This window comes from Amblyraja radiata, chromosome 15 (assembly GCF_010909765.2).
Source record: "Amblyraja radiata isolate CabotCenter1 chromosome 15, sAmbRad1.1.pri, whole genome shotgun sequence".
Taxonomy (NCBI): domain Eukaryota; kingdom Metazoa; phylum Chordata; class Chondrichthyes; order Rajiformes; family Rajidae; genus Amblyraja; species Amblyraja radiata.
In genome coordinates, this window is record NC_045970.1 from 7,442,754 (window position 1) to 7,453,481 (window position 10,728).

Sequence of the window (10,728 nt, forward strand, 5' to 3'; positions counted from 1 at the left end):
CTTTGGCCTTCATCAGTCAGAGTATTGAGTATAGAAGTTGGGAGGTCATGTTACAGTTATGTAAGACGTTGGTGAGACCACATTTAGAATATTGTGTTCAGTTCTGGGCACCATGTTATAGAAAAGATATTGTCAAGCTGGAAAGGGTTTAGAAAATATTTACAAGGATGTTGCAAGGACTAGAGGGTGTGAGCTATAGGGAGAGGTTCAGTTAGAAAGAACTGCAGATGCTGGTTCAAATCAAAGGTAGATACAAAATGCTGGAGTAAATCAGCGGGTTGGGCAGCATCTCTGGAGAGAAGGAATGGGTGACGTTTCGGGTCGAGACCCTTCTTCAGGCAGAGAGGTTGAGTAGGCTGGGTCTCTATTCCATGCAGCGCAGGAGGATGAGGAGAGATCGTATGGAGGTACACAAAATCATAAGAGGAATAGATCGGGTAGATGCCCAGAGTAGGGGAATCGAGGACATAGGTTCAAGATGAAGGGGAAAAGATTTAATAGGAATCCAAGGGGTAACATTTTCACACAAAGGGTGGTGGGTGTATGGAACAAGCTGCCAAAGGAGGTAGTTGAGGCTGGGACTATCCCATTGTTTAAGAAACAGTTAGATAGGTACATGGATCGGACAGGTTTGGAGGGATATGGAGAGGCGTGGGGCTACTGTAGCTGGGACATTGTTGGCCGTATGGGCGAGTTGGGCCGAAGGACCTGTTTCCACACTATCACTCTATGACTCCCCAGAGCCCGGACATTTACCGTGGTCCTGCCCTGGTTAGACTTCCCAAAACACAACACCAGGCACTTCTCTTTATTAAACTCCATCAACCATTCATCAGCCCGGCTGCCCAACCAATCAAGAACCTGCTGCACTTTTTGACAACCATCTCCGTCATCTACAATATCACCCACTTTATTGTTATCTACAAACGTATTAATCATGCCTGATACGTTCTTATCCAAAACATTTAAATAGATGATAAACAGAATAATGTGGGCAAGAAATCACCAATTATCAGCAAATTCCCAATGATGGCTTTTTCATGGGAATTAACGGTTTAAAATATTGGTGCAACTGTCAACATATTGTTTTAAGAGCCTGTTCTGTATAATAAAATATGAAATAATCCAAATAAGGTCCCAGGGAAGATTTTTTAAAACGTGGATGAATTCAACAGTAAATTAAAGGGAAGTGTGCGGAGAGATGCTCTTTGCCCAAAGATAACATTTTCTTGCTGGAATCACTGGTCACTCTTTTTACATCTATTCCAACGAGAACAAGATAAAAATTTGGCCTTTAGGCTACACAACCCGAACCCTTATTCTGATAAAGCCGAATTAAATTAAAAATATAAGAAGATATTAAATTGGTTCCTGGGTTAGCTTACAGCTTATATTTAGTCTCAAATTAGGCTTGCCTCAGGTTGTGGTGTGTGAGATAATGAATATTATAACATTTGTCTCCCAAGTGACGAGAGAGGAAGCAGAGAAGTAGCTAGATCTCTTTGATGTAAAATGTCTTACACCAAGTGTCCGATGTTTATGAGGGAGGAGGTGACAAGAGAGGAGAAGCTAGATTGATCTAAGGGACTTTTGACAAATACCTTTGATGTATTTGAGAGGTAAATGGCCAATGTTTTTAATATATCTTGTACCATGTGACAAAATGCCTTTGATGTGATGCATTCTGTAGAAACCTTTATTTTCCTGTACCTCTGACCATGACTAATGTCTGTGGAATGTGCTAAGGTGACAAAAAAACACTATATAATACGATGTAATTCTGTTGTTCAGAGAAGTGGACTGAGGACAGTGAAGTGTCTATATTGGTCACTTGACTGGAGTTCTCCCTCCCTTCCATCGGCCGATAATAAGTAAAGTTTTGAACTGGTCTACCAAACAGTTTGTGTGTTGTCTGTTTATTAAGAAGCGAACCTGTTTAGTTGTTATAAAAGTAACTTTTTTCAATTCTTTTCTCAAGCCCATGTTAAAATTTTACCTACGGGGTATTAGCATTCAAAAGTGAATCTCTAGATTGAGAGTTTATAACAATTTTGTCAAGAGCAGAAATCAGTCTACTCGATACATTTTAAATGTTGAACCTGTATTGTACAGTACAGTGCCAAGTATGAATGCATTGTTCTTAAGATATTATGTTAATCTTATAGGATAAATATCACCAGCAATTGGGAGGCGCAGCCAATCGAAGCAATGGCACACCAACGCCTCTACATCCTTAGGAGGCTTAGAATGTTCGGCATGACCCCAACAACTCTCACCAACTTCTACAGATGCGCTGTAGAATGCATCACAGCCTGGTTTGGGATCAGCTGCATCCGAGACCTCAAGAAATTGCAGAGTTGTGGATGTAGCCCAGACCATCACACAAATCAACCTCTCTTCCATCAATTCCATCTACACTTCACACTGTGATGGCAAGGCCACCAGAATAATCATGGACCAGTCTCACCCCAGTCACTCCCTCTTCTCCCCTTTACCATCAGCAAGTACAGAAGTTTGAAAATGCATACCTCCAGATTCACGGACAGTTTCTGCCCAACTATTATCAGCCAAATGAACGATCTTCTCATCCGCTAGTGTGCGACCCTGACCTTACATCTACCTTATTGGAGATAGACACAAAATGTTGGAGTAATTCAGCGGCACAGGCAGCATCTCTGAAGAGAAGGAATGGGCAATGTTTCGGGTCGAGAGATCTCCAGAGATGCTGCCTGTTACTCCAGCATCTGCCTACCTTTGATTTAAACCAGCATCTGCAGTTCTTTCCAACACCTTATTGGAGACCTTTGAACTATCTTTAATTGAACTGTATCTTGCAATAAATGTTGTATCCTTTATCTGTATGCTGTAGACAGCTCGATTGTAATCATGTATAGTCTTTTCTTTGACTGGACAGCACACAGATTCACTGTATCTCGGTACACGTGATAATAATAAACTAAACTCACCAGCCTGTTGGTCAAAGCCAGGCTAATTTTATTGTATGTATGTCGTGCTTCTTCATTGTTTACTTATAAGGGCAAAATATCTTGGCATGAGGTGTGGTGTGGGAAGCTTTTCAGGAAAAATATTTATCCAAGAAAAATAATCAAGTGGCACTTGAAAAACATGGAATAACGAATGAGCCAAAAGCAAATCATTGTGACTATCGTAAATATGTACGGAATTCAAGAATCTGCCTTCAGGGGCTGCCCAGGTGGAGTTTGCTTGATATTATACAGGTTTCCCTCAGCTGCTCTAGTTTGCTCCCAAACCCCAGACATGCTGGGTGGTAGGTTAATTAGGTTTGTAGGCAGGATAATCAGTGTACATAAAACAACAGATTATATGAAAATAAAGGGTAGAGAGATGGCATAGACTCAATAGCTGACTGGTTTCTTACATCATAAGGAAATAAATATAGCACTGTAGGAGTCATTGAAGAGAAATGTATCAGACTTCTGGAACCATTCAGTGATTGATGCAATTACACACATTTAAACGGTAGAATAACCATATAACAATTACAGCACGGAAACAGGCCATCTCGGCCCTACAAGTCCGTGCCGAACAACTTTTTTCCCTTAGTCCCACCTGCCTGCACTCATACCATAACCCTCCATTCCCTTCTCATCCATATGCCTATCCAATTTATTTTTAAATGATACCAACGAACCTGCCGCCACCACTTCCACTGGAAGCTCATTCCACACCGCTACCACTCTCTGAGTAAAGAAGTTCCCCCTCATGTTACCCCTAAACTTCTGTCCCTTAATTCTGAAGTCATGTCCTCTTGTTTGAATCTTCCCTATTCTCAAAGGGAAAAGCTTGATCACATCAACTCTGTCTATCCCTCTCATCATTTTAAAGACTTCTATCAAGTCCCCCCTTAACCTTCTGCGCTCCAGAGAATAAAGACCTAACTTATTCAACCTATCTCTGTAACTTAGTTGTTGAAACCCAGGCAACATTCTAGTAAATCTCCTCTGTACTCTCTCGATAAGGACCAGTAATGTGAATTAATTGATAACTGTAAAAGGCTGCAAGGGCAGACACTTGGAAATTATTGCACACAAATCTTTGATGAAAGCAGGTCTAGCAGAAAAAACTGTTAAAAAAAAGTAAATGAAATATGCAAACAAGTTCGTTATGTCCTTATTTAAATGCTTTTTAAACAAGCATGTAAACAACATCAGTACACTAATTCATCAACCAACACATTGAATTTTAATAAATCCATGCTGATTCTGATTGTCATACCTCTTCTATTCTGAGGGTTCTTCCTCTCTGAAGGCCTCCCATTATTCAATGATGCTTTGGTTACCAATTATTGATCCCAATCCTACAACTGTAGATCCTCCTTGATCTCACTAATATTAGCTCCCTTGCAATTAAATATTTATTTCCTACAAGCAGTTGATTCTATATTGTCATTTTCATCAACCATATCATGACACTGTACCACAAAAGCTTTCAAATCAAATTTCTCCCTCTACTGTTACTATTCTATCTTACATTACAATAAATAAAATCCTTTAAGCGCACAGGACCAATAGACCAGGTTGAGATCCTGCAATCACCACATAGTTAGTCATGATTAGTGGTGGTCGAAGGAGGAGGCTTAAAGAACATTCCCATTGAAAGGCCCCAACATGTGCATCCTGAAGCAAAGGCTCTAGTGTTCACAACAATGTTCAACCAGAAGTGCAGAATAAATGATTCATCTCAGCTTTCTCCAGAGATACAGCTAAGGGCATGAGATCATTCATTGTAGCACTGATACCAACCCAACAACATGTAATATGCACAGATATGCCCTGATCACCAAACAGCAGAACAAGTCCAAAACTGTTAATTACTGGCTCAAAAGTCTACTCTTAATCAGTGCCATAGACATCCTATCACTTTTACTTCCTCACTAATACCCCACCCAGGATTTGCAGGCGCACTCAGCACCCGACCACCTTACAACCTTGGTCCATATATGTACCAAATGAGGGGAAATGAAGGCAGCCTTTGATTGCGTGTGAACAATGCATGTCAAAAAGGAACACCCTCTAGTAACTGGAGTTATACATTGCACGAAAGAAGATGGTTCTGATTGTTAGAGGTCAATCACACCAGTCCCGTGAAATCACTGAAGGAGTTTCGCAGGACAATGTCCAAGGACCAGCCATCTTCAACCATGTCACCAATAACCATGTAAGAATCCTCAATTTAATTTGCACATGCCCTGCCCACATACAAGAACTAGGCATTTAGGCATGAACTGATCCAAAGGAAGTAACATTCATTCCACCAAAATTGCCAGACAATGATCATCCTTGACCTTGACATTCAATAACATTTCCACTGCCATCAACACCACTGACCAGACGCTCAATTGGACTAGCTACATGAAGACCATGGCTAAAAGAGGCTGTCAGAGGCTGAGTATTAGCAGCAGAACACAGCATTAGGAAAGCTTTAGATACATCTATAAATGTAAGAATAGTTAATCAACTATTTTACCGAGGGTTGATGAGTTGGAACTTTGTTTTCAAGTTCTTTACATTTTAAAGTGATTGCAGACAATTCATTTTTCAGATTTTCAGTTTCCTCACTCAAGGACTTGAAGAGTTGCTCCTTCTTTTTGGCATCTGTATTTTGTTCTGCAAGCTGGTTACGTAGACTAGTCACCTCTTTCCCACCTGATTTTGACGGTTGATCTTTCAAAGACAGAATCTGCTTATCTTTCTGTTCAAGTTCTTGGATGTGCTTTTGTTTTGTAGTTTCAAGAGCAAGAATTTTCTGGAGACAAAGGGAACAAAATCTTTGTAAAGATATAGCCTTAAAATTTCATATTTAGAAAATGATATCCTGCCTCTAGTTCCTTAGAAGGCTGAGAAAGTTTGGCATGTCCCCTACAACTCTCACCAACTTCTACAGATGCGCATAAGAAAGCATTTTATCAGGATTCATCACAGTTCGGTTGGGAACAGCTCCATCCAAGACCGCTAGAAATAGCAGAGAATTGTTGACGCAGCCCAGACCATTACACAAATCAACCTCCATTCCATTGACTCCATTTATACCTCACGCTGCCTCGGCAAGGCCAGCAGCATAATCAAGGACGAGTCACACTCCGGCCACTCCCTCTTCGCACCTCAAAGGTATAGAAGTGTGAAAACTATACCTCCAGATTCAGGGACAGTTTCTTCCCAGCTGTTATCAGGCAACTGAATCACCCTACCACAACTAGAGAGCAGTTCTGAACTGCTATCTACCTTGTTGGTGACCGTCGGACAATCTTTGATCAGACTTTAAAGGCTTTACCTTGCACTAAACTTTATTCCCTTATCATGTATCAATACACTGTAAATGGCTTGATTGTAATCATGTATTGTCTTTCAGCTGACTTGATAGCATACAACAAAGCTTTTCACTGTACCTCAGTACACATGACAATAAACTAAACTGAAACTGAAGCACCAAATGACACCAAGTGTCATCAAATACTGCACATGTAAAAATATTTCTTGTTTCATTAAAACATTTCTCCAAGGGAAACAGTCTGCGTAACTTTGAAGCACCTGCCAAAGTGGGGCAAAATTGTGTTTAAATTCCAAATTAATGAAATAGTACAAATGTAAGATATTTCTGCATTGGACTGAGAGCTTGAACTTTTTATAGATTTCTGCATTACCAGTGACATCCAGACACCTTAGTTTAGTTCAGAGATACAGCGTGGAAACAGGCCCTTTGGCCCACTGAGTCTAGCGTGATGACCTTGGGGATTTAGCAGTTCTTAGATCAGTGGGGGGGGTGAAACGTGGTGTGTCGACTTCAACCACCCGACACTAACTGGTACGTAGACAATAGGTGCAGGAGTAGGCCATTCGGCCCTTTGAGCCAGCACCGTCACTCACTGTGAACATGGCTGATCATCCACAATCAGTACCCCGTTCCTGAACTCTATCTCTCTGGAAAGCATCCAGAAAACCGGCCTCCACCACCATCTGAGCCAGATAATTCCACAGACTCACAACTCACTGTGTAAAAAAGTATTTCCGCATCTCCGTTCTAAATGGCTTACCCCTTATTCTTACTGGAACAGGGCCACAATGCTTGTACCAAATATGAAGCCAAGATAAACTAATATAATTTGCCCACACATGATCCAGATCCCTCCATTCTAAAAGTCTCTTAAATGCCCCATAGCATATCTGCCTCTACCATCACCGCTGGCAGTGCATTCCAGGCACACGCCACCTTCTGTGTAAACAAAAATCGTCCTTCTCAAGTTAAAGCTATGCCCGTTAGTCCTTGATATTTCTACCCTGTGAAAATGGTTTGGGCAGTCTACCTTATGCTTCTCATAATTTTATATACACCTATGAGGACCACTCTCCTCTCAGACTGTCCAAAGTCTTCTTGTAGCTAAATAGCCCCTAACATTGGCAGCGTTCTGGTCAACCTGCAACCTTTTCAAAACCTCCACTGTAATGGGGCAACATAACCACTCATTTTTCCAAATGCAACCTAACCAAAGCCATCTGGAGCTGCATCATAACTTCTTGATTCTTATACCTCGTCCAATGAAGGCAAGCATACCGTATGCCGTCTTTATCACTATCTACTGGAGTGGGGGGGGGGGGGGGGGGGTTAGATTATGTAACCCCACTTTTTAAGAAAAAAGGGAGAGAGAAAATAGGAAATTACAGACCAGTTAGCCTGACATCGGTAGTGGGGAAGATGCTTGAGTCGATTATTAAAGATGTAATAGGGAGGTTGCACGGCAGTCGAGATCACAACCCGTGACCCGCACTGTTGCCACGAAACGCCTTCTGGAGTACAAGCAGTGAACGTCAGGTAAGCACTTACCAGTGCAGTGGGCTCGTCTTGCGTCCCAGCATCCGGACTCCACACTGACTGGTTCCACTGGCGGACTGCACAGGGGGAGACGGGGCGGTCGTGAGCTGGGACTTGCCCTCAATCCACCGGCACTCTGCTCTTTCGCAAGTCAGTGAGCAGCAGTGATTTTGGCGGTTTTCTCTCATTACCCCTATTCCAAACATTTTTACAGCGCAAAAATTGACCATTTTGGAAGTTTTTAACAGGTAAGAAAGTACGTATTCCATGTTACCAGTGTATGCCGGAAGCTGCCTTGTACTCCAGAAGGATTGAGCTGCTCCATGCATCACGCCCTTTGACCCGATGAACTTACGTGCAACCCCCCTATAGCAGCGCGTTTAAAAGGCAGTGACAGGATCAGTCCAAGTCAGCATGGATTTATGATGGGGAAATCATGCTTGACTAATCTTCAGGAATTTTTTGAGGAGGTAACAAGTAGAATGGTTAGGAGAGAGGTTATCCACTTTGGTGGCAAGAACAAGAAGGCAGATTATTATCTGAATGGTGTCAGATTAGGAAAAGGGGAGAGGTACAATGAGAGGTGCAACGGGTGTCCTAGTGCATCAGTCACTGAAAGCAAGCATGCAAGGTAAAGCAGGTAGTGAAGAAAGCGAATGGCAGTGAAGAAAGCTAAAGTCCTACTGCAGGTGTACTGGGCCCCAGTGAGACTGCACCTGGAGTATTGTGTGCAGTTTTGGTCTCCTAATTTGGGGAAAAACATTCTTGCTATTGAGGGAAAGTTGGTTCACGAGGTTAATTCCCGGGGTGGCGGGACTGACATACGATGAAAGAATGGATCGACTGGGCTTGTGTTCACTGGAATTTAGGAGGATGAGAGGGATATTTCTTATAGAAACATACAAAATTCTTAAGGGATTGGACACTCTAGATGCAGGAAACATGTTCCCGATGTTGGGGGATTCCAGAACCAGGGGTAAGAATAAGGAGTAGGACATTTAGAACGGAGATGAGGAACACGTTTTCACACAGAGAATGGTGGAATTCTCTGCCACAGAAGGCAGTGGAGGCGAATTCAGTGGATGTTTTCAAGAGAGAGTTAGAGTTAGCTCTTAGGGTTCCTGGGATGTCAGGACTGTCTTATGAAGAAAGACTGGATAGACTTGGTTTATACTCTCTAGAATTTAGGAGATTGAGAGGGGATCTTATAGAAACTTATAAAATTCTTAAGGGGTTGGACAGGCTAGATGCAGGAAGATTGCTCCCGATGTTGGGGAAATCCAGGACAAGGGGTCACAGCTTAAGGATAAGGGGGAAATCCTTTAAAACCGAGATGAGAAGAACTTTTTTCACACAGAGAGTGGTGAATCTCTGGAACTCTCTGCCACAGAGGGTAGTCGAGGCCAGTTCATTGGCTATATTTAAGAGGGAGTTAGATGTGGCCCTTGTGGTTAAGGGGATATGGAGAGAAGGCAGGTACGGGATACTGAGTTGGATGATCAGCCATGATCATATTGAATGGTGGTGCAGGCTCGAAGGGCCGAATGGCCTACTCCTGCACCTAATTTCTATGTTAACGGTATCAAGGGATATGGGGTAGAAAGCAGGAACGGGGTACTGATTGTGGATGATCAGCCATGACTAAATTGAATGGCGGTGCTGGTTCAAAGTGCCGAATGGCCTACTCCTGCATCTATTGTCTATGTATTACAGGACAACATCCCACCACAGCCCGTTTCACCCGCTCCTCGGCCTCCACCCCCACCCCCACCTCCACCCCCACCCCCCAAGCCTCGGCATCCCCGGAGCGGATAGACAGACAGACAGACAGGCAGGCCTGCCGGCCGAGCAGGGACCCACCTCCAGCAGCCGGTTCCTCTCCCTCTCCCACGACCGCCCTTTGCTCAGCTCCTCCATGGACCTCCTCAGCAACGCGTTCTCCTTCCGTAGCCTCTCCACGTCGCCGTCCGCCTTGGACACGGCGGCTTTGCCGAAGCCGAAGCCCAAGCGGCTGCCCATGATGTTCTTGGAGGTCATTGTCCGCCGCTCCGCAGGGGGCAGCGACGGGGACTGGACTGGCCCGGGCCGAGCGCGACTCCGCGGCGGCTAGCAGCAAGGACAGGGCAGGCCGGGCTCTGAGGGGCCGAGCGGTCGCTCTCCAACCGCCTTTCTGTGACGGAACCAATTCAAATCTCCGCGCGCGCTTCCGGCCGTGGCGCATCTCGGGCCGCGGCGCATGCGCGGGTCCGTATCACCGCCCACCTCACTCCCCCTCCCCCCCCCCCCACGTTGCCATCAAAGATCCTATAGGATCTTTGGTTGCCATGTCCCACACACGCGCACACTGACCGACCTCTCTGTCCGCTGCCTCCTCCACTGTCACAGTGAGGACCAACGCAAATTGCAGCAACACCACCTCATATTTCCCTTGGGCACCTTACACCCTAGCGGGATCAACATTGACGTCTCTAACTTCAACTACCCCTTGCATCCCTTCTCTCTCCATCAAAGATTATAGAGGAGCAGTCTACCTTATATATCTTTGCTCTCCATCACCTCATTTCTCCGACTAGTTTCACTGTCCTCCAGATTAATTTTTACTGATTTAATGCCTCATCATTGCCACCATCCCCACAGTGACCCTTGATCTACATTTCCATGATCATCGTCTGCTTTGATCGGTCATTTTAACTCCTTACGTTTCCATATCTCGAGTCTCCCTCTCCCCTGACTCAGTCTGAAGAAGGATCTCAACCTGAAACGTCACCCATTCCTTCTCTCCTGAGATGCTGTCTGTCCTGCTAAGTTACTCCACCATTCTGTGTCTCTTTGGTATGAATATTGACTTCTCTAACTTCAAGTAACCCTTGCATCCCCCCT

The 10,728-nt window shown here is 44.0% G+C and overlaps 1 protein-coding gene across 1 annotated transcript in view; it reads right to left on the reverse strand.

Annotated features, from left to right (window-relative positions):
- Window positions 1–10,068, reverse strand: part of cep55 (centrosomal protein 55) — a 28,164-nt gene extending 18,096 nt beyond the window's left edge. The window contains exons 1-2 of the mRNA XM_033033585.1: window positions 9,709–10,068; window positions 5,509–5,787 (exon numbers count right to left, since the gene is read on the reverse strand). Coding sequence (XP_032889476.1) covers window positions 5,509–5,787; window positions 9,709–9,885 — 456 coding nt within the window. The 5' untranslated portion in view covers window positions 9,886–10,068. The remainder of the gene's footprint in view (window positions 1–5,508; window positions 5,788–9,708) is intronic.
- Between the last annotated feature and the right edge of the window lie 660 nt (window positions 10,069–10,728).